The sequence below is a fragment of the Poecilia formosa genome, unplaced genomic scaffold (assembly GCF_000485575.1).
Source record: "Poecilia formosa unplaced genomic scaffold, Poecilia_formosa-5.1.2 Scaffold462, whole genome shotgun sequence".
Lineage (NCBI taxonomy): Eukaryota > Metazoa > Chordata > Actinopteri > Cyprinodontiformes > Poeciliidae > Poecilia > Poecilia formosa.
This window is the reverse complement of record NW_006800401.1, coordinates 130,300-145,358: the sequence shown is the minus strand read 5'-3', so window position 1 is coordinate 145,358 and position 15,059 is coordinate 130,300. Positions and strand designations below refer to the sequence as shown.

Sequence of the window (15,059 nt, the reverse complement as noted above, 5' to 3'; positions counted from 1 at the left end):
GTTTTTTTTTTATTTTAATTTTTTTTTATTCTTTTGGTTTCTGTCTTTGTGAGTGTCAGATGTTACGATTGAGCAGATGTTTGAGATGCAAGTTTGTTTTCATCAAGTTTCATTCAGTGGGATTTGTATGACTAAAAGTTTCATCTGGAAATCACACAAGTGGATCAACAATGGATACCTTTTTTTTTGGCCTTCACTGACAGACTGGAAATGGGTAGAGAGAGAGACATGGAGCCAGACAATATGACTAAAAACCTATAACGATCAAAGGGTGTTATAACCGCTGATATCGATAAATATTAATCAGTATTTTGTTTTAAATATCTCAAATACAGTCATACTGGTGTTGCGACCTTTCCTGTTTTACCTACAGTTTAACCCCACAACGTGTTTTTTTTTACATTTTTATGCAGTTATGAGGCACGTTGGACAAACATGAAACTACTGCTGCATCGGTTACTCAACAGGTTGTTGCTAGGTAACCAGAGAGTCAGCGAGTTCGCTGATCCCTCGAACCTTTTTTAGCTAAGGCTGTGGGAGTTTGAGCAGCTAAAGCCTTTCCTCTGTCTAGATTCCCCAGAATGCTGTGCGGTCCCGGATCAAAGTTTGGTGAAATTATTGAACATTGTATCAGCGTATTATCTTTATATCAGAATATATATTCTTACACACAACACCCCAACAAATTTACCATTTTTCAGAGGATGCTAATGAACATCTTTTTTGTTTCTCTCATCCTGTTTCTCATGTTTTTGAATGAAATTATTTTTAACAATCTGCTCAACAGTCTAAAATCATTACAGCCTAGTTTTTGTCTCCATGATGAATGCTACATGGGGTTGCATTCATTTAGTTGTCTCTTTTATCCAAAGCAGCTAGCAAATGTCAGTCATTCAAAGGAGGATCCACTGAATGCTGTGTTGCAGTTTAATACGATATATTCAACAAAAATCTCAGCTTTAAATCAGATTCTTATTAAAACAGAGGCCAAAAAGCAAGAATAATAGAAAATGTATAAAACAATATCACAAAAACATAACTCCCCTGAGAAACGTAAAAAAAAATTGGCTAAATTTGAAATTGCTGAATATTAATACAAAACAATGGTTCAGAACATAGAAAGAGATGAGTCATGTTTGATCATGCTACTTTGTTACACCTTCAGTCTCCGGTCTTAATTTTAATAATAATAATTTTATTAACTCCCTCAGTTGTACTCCATTTGAATCCTAACAATCTTGAGACCAGGTGTCTATTTTAAGCCACCCTCTTAAAGTCGCCCGTTCCCATGACATTCAGGTTGGGATCCAAATCCCAATGCCGGACTCCAATTCCCAGAAAAAGACACACCCCGACCCCCAAAAATAAAGATCTGAAAACATCTTATGTTTAATAGCATATTTTTTATCTGCAGCATTAACATCTGTGCTTAAATGTTATGAAAATCCCTCAAGCTGTGCGCCCGAATAACTTTGCACTTTAGAGTGTCCATATTAATTTTAGTAAATACTTGACTTGACTGTTTCTGAACATTGTAAGGCAAAAAAGAAATAAAAAATAGCAGCCAGGACGCTCCCTGTCTTTAAATGGACCTCAAATGACCTCTTGTCCAGACAACATGCCAACATTTCCGTACCAAGTGGACATGAGTTTGGAGTAAAGTCTGCCTGAGCAGGCTTGGCATCGTCATTGAGCTACATTTTATTCATAACGCCGTCCAACATGAATCTATAACAAATGAGCTTGTTCCTGAGTGGTGAGAATTAAATACAGAATATGAAAAATGAGGAAAAAAATAACAAAATGTGACAAAGAAAAAAAATTATTAAAAACAGAATGGCAAAAAATAATGAAACAAAGTAAACTAATTCATGAGAGAGATTTCAAAAAATGGAAAATTAACAGTAATATAATTAAAATGATATTTAATATATAATAATAATAAATAAACAACAAAATAATATAAATTATAATTAATAATTAATGTCAAAAATATATGTAACATTTTATAATCAGATAAGTTGGGAAAGTAAATTAATTAGATACAATATTTGGCACATAAATTATTTTATCAAGCCTTTTATTAATCTCTAATTTATTGGCAGTTTTTGAAGGATCTCCATACAACAAGGCATTCTGTCTCTAGTTTGTTCTCACCATCATAAAAACACAATCTGTTTATTAAAAGTAAGGTCTGATTAAAGAAACTGTATCAAAATTCCATGTGGAAGTGTTTTTTTTTTTTTTTTAATTTTAGTAATGATTTTTATGTGATTATATCAACAAAAACACACAAATTCACAAAGAGGACAGAGGATGATCTTTAAACCTTTGCTGAGGTGGATAAGATCGGCTTCACGTGTATCGGCCGATCACCCATCCCCCAAAGTTAAGGAAATCGGCGCAGACAAATGGGCCAATGAATGGGCCAACACATGTTTCCTGTATTATACGTTGTTATAGGATGTAATGTAAACGTCACTGTCAGAGACGCAATAAGTTTGATTGGTTTTTGAATGATCTGATAATCTGACTGTTAATTGCTGCCAGTCCACAATATTAGCAAAACTAGAGGGCCCCAAACCAAATTTCGCCTAGGGCCCCATAAAGGCTTGGGCTGGCCCTGATGTGAAACAATGTGCTTCCATTACAATTTTGCAAAATGCACCTATTTCTACAGCCAAAAAACCACCTCATCCTAGTGCAAAATCTTTTCATCACAAAACCTGATTTTCTTTCAAAATTACAGTGTTTTAATTTCCTAATTCCAACTGGTGAACGTAATCGCAGCGCTCTACTGTAGACGACGTAACGCGAGAGAGCTCGCTGTTGAAGCTAAAGACCAGAAGTGGCTGGTGCAGCGTAAGGTCAAACACGCTGAAACGAAGGATGGCTGTGTCTCATAGTACAACTGCAGCAGCATGAAGGCTGGCTGCTCTCTCTGTTACATAACCACACATGCAAATTCACCAAGAGAGGAGCAGGGAGGAAGAGGTGGGGTGAGGGGAGACTGAAGAGACCCCAGGGGGAACGCGAGAGACGGAGAATGAGAGAACGGGAGGAGATGAAGAATTCAAACTGAATGACAGCTTCCAGCCTTTAACGTCACAGTGATCCGCTACCGTTTCGGTCGTCGCACGCCGACTAACGTGGTCGCATTGTTTGTGATTTATCACATTCCTGTTTTTCTCTGAAAATGTCAGCCACGTTCAGGGATGTGGATGTTTTTTTTTTTTTCTGAATTTCCAGACCTGCTGCAGTGTCTTCACCACTGCAGATTCAGAAATGTTTCAGCGCTTTAGATGAGACGCATTAATGCCAGAGAGACTGAAAGGAGGATCCGTGTGATATTAACCATGTTAGAACTGGTTACAGTTTTTCTTTTGACTTGATACTGGAATTTATCACAACTTGTGAGTCACTGAAATACATGAATTTTTCATTAATATTCATTGAAGTTCCACTCAAAGCATTTTGTCTTTTCACAAGAACGTTTCTTGATTTTACAACAAAGTCCATTTTTCTGACACTGTACAACTTTTTAAAAAGGCATGAAGGTCCTCTGTCCGACTTCTCACTGTTCCTTCCAAGCATCCCACGAGGTGTTGCCGTTTTAAAAGGCCGTTAAAAGGAGGACATGTTTTGGTTTTAACGAGATGCAACACGAGTTTTACATCTTTATTAAAATGAGAAAGCTTCTTGTTTTAACAAGATGGTACTCCTCCTGTATCTAGCTTCTATTTCTGGCAGTTTGACACTTCTGTAAAAATTTTATTTATCATTCAAATTTTAACTACAGACAATTGCAAAAAAACAAAACAAAAAAACAAACAAAAACAAAACCCTCAAAACATTCATATGATTATTTTATTTTTTAGCATATTGTGCTCTGCAGGTAATTTGTAATCTCCAACCTCAACGACATGGAGCTCACTGAATATAACTCCTCAAAATAACAGTGGAATCATGCAAAACTGGTCTGCAGTTGTAACAAGGGCTTGATTGGTGTAATTCTTTGCTTTATGAGAAGGTATGAATAACATGTGACACGTCATTTAAAATAAAAGTTAATAAAGACAGTTACTTTTTTCTGAGATTCTTGCATTGTCTCATTGTCTTATGAGAGTTGCCTTTCTCATTTCCTTAGTCAACTGAGCCATGTTTTATGCCGTTGCATATTCTCATATGGTTTTTAGAAAATGCTTAATTTAATCGTGATTATAATCCCCCAATATAATTGAAAGTGATAAACTGTGCTTATTTATTTGTTTCTTCAAATTTTTGACTGAAAGCGGTTTGATAGTTGCCAGGTGGTTTCAACACGTAATCCTTAATCTGTTAGCGAGATGCAACGTCTTGGACATGCAACGTTTTAAAGCAATAAAGTCCAAAAAATAAAAATAAAAAAATAAAAAATCTGCAAAACACAATTTTGTAGTAACGGTGCTATTTCAACAGCGAGTTGTCGTATATAAATATTGTAGAACGAGAAAATGTTGTGGAAAACTCCATAACCGAACATTTCATTTAATTATTAGTTACAAAAAAGGCTGTTTCTTTTCATTGAGATTATTATTACTGTTGTAGACATGCTTTAGCGTTGATTTCGCGATCAAAGACGTCTCAGGGAGGAAAACAGCTAGAAGGAATGAATACGAAAGAGGCTGAAAGTCTGTCTGGGTTTTAGTGCCTAATAGGTTGTATTACTAATGAATGAAATAATTATTATGCAGTAGCTTCTTCATGTAGAGAAACATCTGCCGTAACAAAACTGCAATTTGTGAAGAATTTTCAGTGAAATCATAAAATATACAAAGACAAAAACACAAGTTATGTCTTATTTGAACTACCTTCTTCTGTAACCTGCATGGCAGATTAAGAAAGTTTCCAGATTATGAAAATAGTTGATGTGAACAACTTACACCCTCACTAGAACAATAAATTAGCACCCCTAAAAATTGCGCGCAACTTCTTTTTCAGTCCATTTTCAGCCGAGTCAGCCTTTCTTGAATTACTAATTAGAGAGTAGCTGCAATTCCATTGATCATATAATTGCACAAATTGGAACCATGAAAATAAATTTGCTTAATGGAAACAATTTAGTAAAAGACTCACATTTTTTGCTAAAACATTTTTGAGGTGGTTTTTCAGATGTATCAAAATGATTGTATTTCACAGAACTGACTCACATAGTCATGTGATTAACAACCAGATGTTACTACTGGTGGAAACGACAAAGAAGACAAGAAGCAGTATGAGGATGATGGCGCAGTACGTTTTGTTGTTGTCTTTTTATTTTTTTTAAAACAACTTATGGCGTGAACAAACTTATTCACTTGAGTTTAATTGCCTTTCTTATTGTGTTTTTTAGACATCATTTTGATGGAATAATAAGTATACACAACAGTAACATCAGATCTAATATTTTTATTAAAATAAACTGATTTGGGTGTCTGGCAAAATTTATTTATTTATTTATTTATTTATTTATTTATTTTAAGTTTCAAAAACTTTCTAAAAAAAGTTTGTGAACGCTAAATTTCTCTCCTATTCCGCCATCTTCCCATGCTTCACCTCACCGTCTCCATCCGACTGCTTTCAGACGGGCTTGAAGGCCTCGCCAGAGATGGACAGACAGATGGGTGGAAAGAAAAGCGAGAGGAGGTTGAGAGGGAGACATACGGGAGGAAGGAGGAGAGGGAGATGTGTGACCCACTTTGCAGAGCCTAGAGTATTTATAGAAGTAAGTGTCCTAATTGGTGAGCCACTGGGAGAGCAACAGCACCGAACTGGTGCCCTACTCCTAGTCCTTCACCTCTTCAACCTTTTCCTCCCGCAGTCCTTTCACTTTCCTCCGTTGCCCCGTTCCTCCTGTATTCAGTCTGAAGACCTCATCACTCTTTCTTGTGCCATTTCCGCCTCCTACACTTCACTGATCAGTGACCTTCTCTTCATCCTTGCTCTTCCATTTCACCCCTCCTCCTCCTTCCTTGCTCTGATTTTTACCTCGTCCTCTCTCCGGTTTCTCCTCATCAGTTATCGTTCACAGTAAAAGTATTTGAAGAAATATTTAATAGGGTATTATGTAGAAAAAAAAAACAGAATAGGACCTCCTGAGTCGATACTTTGAAGAACTAACTTGCGAAAATGATTGGATCAAGAGCATCTGTTAGCATCAATTCTGAAATCCTCAGTTTCATTATTGATTTAAAAGAGCTTTGTGAGCTTTTCAGAGCTAGCTGTAAAAACTAGTTCTCTGATTGGCCCGGTTGAAATTCTACCGGACAAATCCTCTTCAATGGGAGAAAGCCCAAACAGAGCAGTGATGTCAATTTTCTGTAGTCTGTAGTTTTAGCAGCAGAGGAAGTGAAGTCCATATTAGCCACTCTTCCAAATACTGAATCGGCATGAACAGCCACCTCGTTTGGATCGACACTTCTCATTTGTGCGGGCAATTTCCGGTAAGCTTCATGGCGTCAAACTGATGGATTATATACGTCACAGGCAAACGTTAGCAGCGGGGTCAAATTTAAAACCTCAACAGAACCCACGACTCCAGGAAGGGATCGTTTGGTCCAGAGTCGCTGTACGAAGTGAAGTGTAGAATAAGGGTCTAGGTTTCACCAGGGTCTCCCTGACCTGGCTGGGGTGTTTTTTTTTTTTGTTTTTTTTTGCTAAAACACTAATTACAAACATCCATCCATCCATTTTCTATACACCCTTGTCCCTTAGAGGGCTCGGGAGGTGCTGGCGCCTCTCCAGCTAACGTTCCAGGTGAGAGGCGGATCACCCTGGACAGGTCACCAGTCTGTCGCAGAATTACAAACATTAGGTCTGCTAATGTTAAAACATAATATCAACATTGTATTTACTGGAAGCTAATGGAAATAAGTCAAAGAGCTAAACTGAACCGTCTGTCAATGACAACCATTTTTAAAGTTAGAAAAAATGCTAAAGTGCTAAATGAAAAATTAGCTCTGCTATTAGCACATTATCAGACTAGCAGAAGTGTATGACAGAATAGATAAGTAAAAATAGATAATCCTATGAAAGAATTAAATTACACACATGTAGCATCAAAGGTTATTGATTACAGTTATTTTTATTTATCTGTGTAGAGGGCTAAATATAAATTGTCCCACTTTTCAGCTGTTTTTATTTAAGATAAAAACGTTTCAGTTGGAGGATAACATACATTAAAGTTTGTTGATGGTTTTTGATCAAGTTGATTATGGATATGGACACTTTTCAAGAAAACCCAAACCTCCTTCTTCTGAGGCCAAGAAATAGTCGAGGCACTTATAAATAAAACCGTGGAACAAAACACAAATATGGAGGAAAGGGAGAGAACTCACGTAGGAAGTACTCTGAAGCATCTGCCTCATAGTCCGCATCCTCGGGGAAGTGGTCTATCTGCTTACACATCCCCTTAAAAGAACCTGGATGGGGAAAAAAGTAAAGAAAACTTAGAAAATTAGCAGCTAAAAACAAACAAGAATGAAAGGGTAGGTATGTAAAAACAGTGTTTCACAGAGAAAAATGACTAGAAAATGAAGGGAATAACATTAGAAATGACTTGTCATCTTTGGAAATAAAAAAAAAAACATGAAAAGGACAAACGGCTTTTAAGGGGGTGAAATATGTAGAGCTTCTGCTAAATGAAGCTAAACGAAGGCGTGTCCTTGTGTGAGGGGTGATTGAGTTGAGGGCAGGAGGAGAGAACTAGCCAAGAAAATGGAAGGACAGAATGCAGCTCATTAAGACAGAGCGGGTGTGTGTGTGTGTGTGTGTGTGTGTGCGTGTGCGTGCGTGTGTGTGTGTGTGTGTGTGCGCACACGCGCGGGTTGGTACAGCTCCAATGCTAATTGTATGCCCTCCCAAACCACTGCAATTAAATGGGACCTTGTTAATTGGCAATTAGAGGACGAAAGACCAGCACTTGGCTTTCAGATGGGCAGCAGTTAACATAAACACACACACCCACACACACACTTAAATATGCTTCACGCTAGCAGCCATATGCTACACATGCGAGTACTTAGACTGCAGCATTGCATCTCGGTGAAGGAATTTAAATGGAAACTTAAAATTTGGACATTTGAGACAAAATCAAATAAATTGGACCCTCAACTATAAATGTTGTGAATTTGATTATTTTCATTACTTCAAGCAAACAAAAAATATTCCTTTTTTTTCTCACCCTTTTTGTATTATTGAACTTTAAGGTTTAAGAAAATAAATCAGCATTTTGCAAAATTATTAATGAAATTTCAGCTTACAAATTCTGTTCTTTTCCATGGAGAACAGTGATGAATGCCAGTGGCATGCAAGTTGGGAAAAGCTTATTAAATAATTTCATATAGAACAAGTAAAGGATTTCATTTGCTTTCTTGTGACCATAGCAACATTTTATTTTTATTTCTGCACCGGATTTACAAAGCAGACTGCACTAAATACACACAGATGCAAACACACCAATCAGATCGACCAGATGGGAGCAGAGCGCACCTCACTGATTTGTGTCAGATCACAGAAGTTTTACCTTTTGCCACAAATGGAATAAAGTCAATTAATTGATTAAATCGCACCAGAGTCGCATTTCTAAACCAATTTGATGTTGCAAATTGAAAGACAACTGGAAATGAAAAGCACTGAAGTTGAAAATGTACCGGATTTTAACATTATCACATGTAGTTGATCCAAAATTTCAGTACTATCTTCTGATAATATGCGAATAAAAGCAAAACACATGTGCTTCATTACATATTTAAAATCAGGGCTCAGTCAAGCTAAGAAGAGATTATTCAGTGCACTTCACCTTGTTATCAAGTCTTCTCTGCTGACATTAGTCTTTTGAGTTCTGTTTATTAATCTCTGCACTTGAACAGAGTTGAATCCATTAATGTGTGTGTGTGTGCGTGCGTGCGTGCGTGCGTGTGTGTGTGTGTGTGAAAATATTAGATTTTTTTTGTACAGCTACCCGTTTAGCAAATTGCTGTTCTGTGTCAAGGATGTTTCTGATCCTTAACAATCCAAAATTATTTGCTTTGACTGTAATTTACTTATTTCCATGCAAATGAAACCAGACTTTTCCTTAAGTATGAATAACTCCCGTATTGGTGCTAATTGCCCTTTTTGGCTGTATTTAGGTAGTTTTAGTTGCAACTAGGCACATTTTTTTTCACTAGTGTGTCCAACAAAAACATCTCTTACTCATAAAACAAACTGCAGTTTTCTAGTTTTCAGTTTTCAATAAGGTATTCTGGTTTAGCATTTGCAACATAAATTGTTTGCTTTAGCTACTTATTTTTAGGGTACAGTTAACCTTTGAATTCTTAAATGACTGTACTTTCCAGGTTTATGAGAGCAGTTTTATAATTTATGTCCTAATAGGTGAAATTTGAGTTTCCTTTCAGAAGGAAAACATTGTTTTATATAAACAACCTCTTTTTTCTCTCTTTCCTCCACATCCCATCCAGCAGCATCTTATCTGAGGACCAAAAAAAGGTTTCATTTTCAAAAGTGGAACATAATCCTGCACCTGATATTGAGCAAAAACAAACTTTATTAGAATTTACTCATATTGAAATATATCAAAAGTTTAGCAAAGTAACATGTAATTCTACACTTAAAAAGCAATTATTGCTTTCTTTTTTTTTCTTTTTTTCTTTTTACTAAAACAGAATTTCAGCCTCTCTGTGAGCCCCTCTTGTTAGATTTTACTGAGTAACTTAGGCAAATATGTTCATATATTTGTCAAAAAATGACATTGTGGCATCGTGATGTGCTAACACATTCTCCAAATAACAACAGTAACCGCCGTGCGAGTGGCATACCCCGTGAATCGGTACACCAAATGACTATAATTTAACACGTCTGCGCCCATCGGCGTCATAAAACTTTCGCTATAGCAGTTGCTAGGTGATATACAAAGTGGAAGATTCAGTGAAGACATTGTTCCCATCACTCCCACTGCCTTAATTACAATACTATTTGTGTCTGTGTTTGTGTTTAATTTATTGCTATGAGCGCCGGTGCTTTCATGTGATTATCTCACGATTTGACAAACGCATCACTGTGTAGGAATTCCATCATGCTTTTTATTTTTCCACCAACACAGTCCTCTCTCTCTCTCTCTCTCTGTGTCTCTTCTTCTCTCCATCTATCCCTTTCACATGCTCCCTCACTTACTCCAACACATGCCCACCCACGCTGCACCACAAGCACATGTAATCTGGAATTGCATTTTCCCTGTCGTCCTTCTCTCTTCCATCTCCCTCGCTCACACACAGCCCCCTCTCTGAGACTTTCACCTGCCCTCCCGTCGGTCTTTCACATGCGTAGATGTTGCCGCCTGTACTCTGGAGACCAGACTCTCATTGGAACAGAGCTGGCTGCCACCAGCCCTTCCTTCATACTCTGCTCTTCTCTTTCTTCTTGTGCGGTTCAAATTAAAAGAACATTTTATTGCACCAACGTTGAAGAAGCTTGCACAGTACATTTTATGTTGGCTTTCTGAGCCATAAGAAAGAAGCAACTGATGGCTTTAGGATTAAATGTATCTGAGATTTTGAAGAAAATCTTCAGCCATTAGACTGAAGTGATAAAATGTTATTGAAGACTTGAGGAGATGCACCACGAGCCATTCCTCCCTCCAGCTTCTGACTCTTGTTTGTTCTGGTTGCATTTATCCAGAATGCCCTGCACTGCGATTCACTTCCTGCTTTCGGAGCGGTCTCCAGTGCGCTTGACATTCAAACCGCGCCAGAGTTCACTTTAATCAAACCAAGACCTAGGTTTTTATCAGGGTTCGAGATTTGTTGTTTTTGTTTGTGCAGGTGTGAATACACTCAACTGAGCCCTGGTTCGGTCCAAACTTCCGGAACCAGAGACACTTTTGCGGCGTCTCCGTCCGCTTCCAAACAAATTCTGGTGCGGTTCGCTTCTGGTGTGAGTACAGATTGGTTCAATCCAAACCAAATACAGGAAATGCGTCTTTTTGGACTTCACGAGTCACCGCAAGTAAAGATTAGCGTCTTCTCTCATTGTTTCCTATCTGCCAATTTCTGTTTAGCGATGCTGCTACCAACATGTTGTGGGTCAGAGCATGCAGAGTATCTGGTCTCATCATGAAACATGCGTTGAATTAGCTGCTCTTGACATTCAAAAGGATGGCGCAGTTGTAATGTGCAACAACAGAAATGGTAAATGGCCTGTACTTGTACAGCGTTTTATCAACACACTTCGTAATACATTCAGTCGTTAACCCGTTCCCATACACAACTACCGAGGCAGACATCAAACCGGCAACCCACTGTTTGCAGGATGAACTCCTCCATCACCCCAAATGCAGCAAGCAGGACTTCCAAAGGTTGTTTTCTTTCTGTGCTTTGTCCTGCAACTGTCCTTTCTGTCCAATTGAAGCAGTGGCGGCCACCATTGTTTGCAAAGTGTAGTCCACATGCAAAAACACACATTGTAAAAGCAAACCGCACCAAATGGAAAAAATAACGGCCACTTTTGGTCCGGACCAAACAAGTGAATATATATAGGTTAGACTAGTTCCAGGCGTAGGTAACCTAGATAGCCTCAAGCCACCAGGGGGCTCCCTAAAACACATAATGTTTCACAAGAGAAAAGATATGCCAAAGCTTCGAATTTGCAGTTATGCTTATAAAGAATAAGCATGCAAATTTACTTGGACATCTTATAAATAGTTACTATAGAAAAATGTACTGTAAAATTATTAAAAAAGTAACAACTTAGCATGGATTTAAAAGAACTGAGAGATAAGCTAATTGTAGCCATGTGGCCATTTGTTCACCATTAGCTCAAGTTTTTGTTTCTGTTTTATGTGCACTAGACCTGTAAATTAACAATTAATGATGACAATGTTCCATGTATATTCCTGAAACTAATTAACCCCACCTTTCCTTTTATACTCTAAACCACTAAAGCCTTTTTACAATGACTCATTTCTTGTTGCATGATAATCTATGGCCTTGATGTGCTGAGCACAGCAACCACCTTGGTGTAGAGATAGATGTACACACCACTGTCAAAGTTGAAATTTCACACACACACACACACACACACACACACGCAATGACACTGCTGTCATAGCATCTCAGCAGGAAATTCTCTCCCTTGTTGTTTTTCTTCCTCCATGTGACCCTATCAGAGGGCAGTTCTCAGACAGCTCATTAGGGCAGAAGATCTCAAAGGGTTAATTACCCTGGTGGTGTATAACACCGAGGAGGTGTATACCCAGTGACCAGCTCTGTCTCTTTACTCTCCAGGACAACCTGCCCATTATTACTGTTAATAGCAAGAGATGACGATGCATTGCACCACAGCGATCTGTTTGCTTTTACGTTACATCCCCAGACCAGCTGGTCAAAGACACCATCTGCAGCTGCCACTTTACACAAACCAGTCAAAATAAAACCGCGACTATCTCTCTTGGCATGCCAAAGGCACAACAGGAGCAAGTTTATGGCTGCCCCAACACAGTATCGAGATTGGAAATTGGCCCAAAATCAGCCAAAAAACAATTACCCCACATGCAAACCCATTGGTTAATAAGAAATGGGTCGATTGTTTTCATAGCGATTATTGTTGGCTATTGTTCTTTGTTTGAGTAATATCACTTAATCAAGCCTTTTCTAACATTTCACTCTACAAAATAAGTAATAAAAGTATGTAAGATTCATGTTGATATTGCTTTGACCAATACTTGAAGCTGTATCATATTGGAAGTGACAAAGGTGTGTTGGGACACTCCTAACTTTAACTCTGCATATTGAAACCAGCTCTTTGAGTTTATAGTATTTAGTAGAAGAGATGTTTAATAAGTAACGTAACGTCATTGGCTTTTGTGTCAAGCAAACCACATTCTCTGATTTGGTCGATTTTATTGGTGGATTGTAGGTACAAAGCACAAACAGGACAACATGGAGAATCTTTGGTGTTGTGCTTTGGGAAGCAGCATCATAAACCACGACAGCAGAAATAAATGACTTTATCTCACGGACAAAAATGTGATGTGCCAGACAAATTTATGAAAATACAATTCCCCTACATGTGTTGGAGAGCCAAAGTGAGCCAATGATTACAATCAGAGGCAACATTGATAACATTATGGGTATTTTTTTTTTTATGTAAAGCATAGCGAAGCACCGATCCACTTTTTTCACTTCCGATACCGATATCTGAGGTTTCGTATCGACCGATACAGAAAATCAGTGCTGAATTGACTTAAAATGACATAAATGTACTGAATTCTAACATTTATTTGACAGCACTCTTAAATATATCAATAGCTTCACAAGCTATTGTGTTGTTTTACAATAATTTAATTTATCATTCAGTGGAGTTAGGAGTAGAAATAAAGAAACTGAAACTGGCAAAAACAACAGATTGACTATCTTGGTCAAACTGCAACAAACCTTCTTTCAAATGTTTCAGAAAGTGCAATTAGGTATTCTGAATATAATGTAAAATGAGTAATAATAAATGACGTGACTCAGAGCACATTATCGCAAGACCCAGGCATCTCTAGTGGTTCACCATCTCTAGTGGTGAACTGTGAATCTGCTTTAGATGGTGAAGGATCTCTGCAAAAGAAAACGCACGCAAGCACATAAATATTTCATTTCGTTGAAGCTGTACACGGCCTTACTATACCTTAATTTAGCGTTTTCAACAACTGTTGTGTCATGACATAACCAGCATGTCTTTGTTAACACAACCATCTGCATATTTCAGCAGCGCCAACGTCGACCCGGCTTTCCCCTCTTCTCTGTGAAACTGTTCTGTTCTCCCTCCGTCTCCGCGCTGTCATAATGAAGCCTCGATCTCCCAAATTGCCCCTTTTAAATTATACATTCAGCTTAAACATGGAAGAGATACTATTATTCTGAAATCAACCTGCACCTCTGGGGTCAAAGTGGCTTTGGGATCCACTTACGCTCACAGCCGGGGGGTAAGGGGCTGATTTATGCTAATACAAGGAGAGCTTAATGACCCTCTCTTCACGAGCCAATCAGAACCCTGCTTACAGGCTGACCTCACAGCTGTTCAGGATAAGTTAATGTAATGTGATAAAGCACTCACAGGCAACCTTTTATGGAGTATTAACATCTTAACCCTTATTGCAACGTGAAATGTATTTTTCTTTCTGTGAATGTGTGTGTGTGTGTGTGTGTCTCCTCTCAACCAGCTGTTATGTAAACACTCGGCGACGGTTCTTTTATTTCATACAGTAATTACGGATCAGTCTGTGTACTAAACTGCTAATTAGAGACCTTACAGCCAAAGTGTTTCATTAGCTCAGGCTGTAGGATTACGAAGGTGAGCCACAGAACATTTCACAGGTCTTTTTATTTTTCTTCGTCTATTAATGTAAATTCATCGCTGAATTTTTGCACATTCTTCATAATCTTTAAACAATTACTGGGTTTGTGCTTCAAAAGAAGCTCCATTTGAAAATTGACTCAGTCGTTTCCTTTCTCTCTTTTGGTCCTTTCTTTCTTCTTTCTTTCTGAATCTATCCTTTTGTCTTTCTTTCTTTCCATCATTATTTATTTTTCTCTATTTATTTTTCTTTCTTTCAAGCTAATAATGCCACGTTTGTGGGCGTTTGAAAAGTCAGAGTTCTCCATTGCTTACTCCCCCCAGAAAACCCCTCAAATCCTTAACAAGAGGTTTATTTTAATAGTACAGATAAACAAAATGCTCTCAAAGGTAGGAGGAAAGTGACTGGACAAATTTCTTTTTTTCCCAATAATTTTTTTTAACTGTGGACGCAGGTTTGCATTTAAAGGAGTAGAAAAAGCAACAGTAAAACAGTCTGGACTTTTAAAACCTCTAAATTGTTCCCCCAGAGTAACGGTGCCATAAAAAAACTGAAACAAAAGCACATCAAGCTGAGTTCAGGATTTTTGTCCAAAGCTCAGAAACACTTAGGATGCATTCAGACCAACCCAGGATTAGAGTCCTGAATCAGACTGTAGTCCGTTTGTCTAGAAAGTCCGATTTTTTTTTTTTTTTTTTTTTTT

General features: G+C 37.9%; 1 protein-coding gene across 1 annotated transcript in view; it reads right to left on the bottom strand.

The window, feature by feature from the left end:
* cacng2b (calcium channel, voltage-dependent, gamma subunit 2b) overlaps positions 1 to 15,059 on the bottom strand; it is a 69,154-nt gene that overhangs the window by 9,058 nt on the left and 45,037 nt on the right. The window contains exon 2 of the mRNA XM_007577969.2: positions 7,356 to 7,439. Coding sequence (XP_007578031.1) covers positions 7,356 to 7,439 — 84 coding nt within the window. The remainder of the gene's footprint in view (positions 1 to 7,355; positions 7,440 to 15,059) is intronic.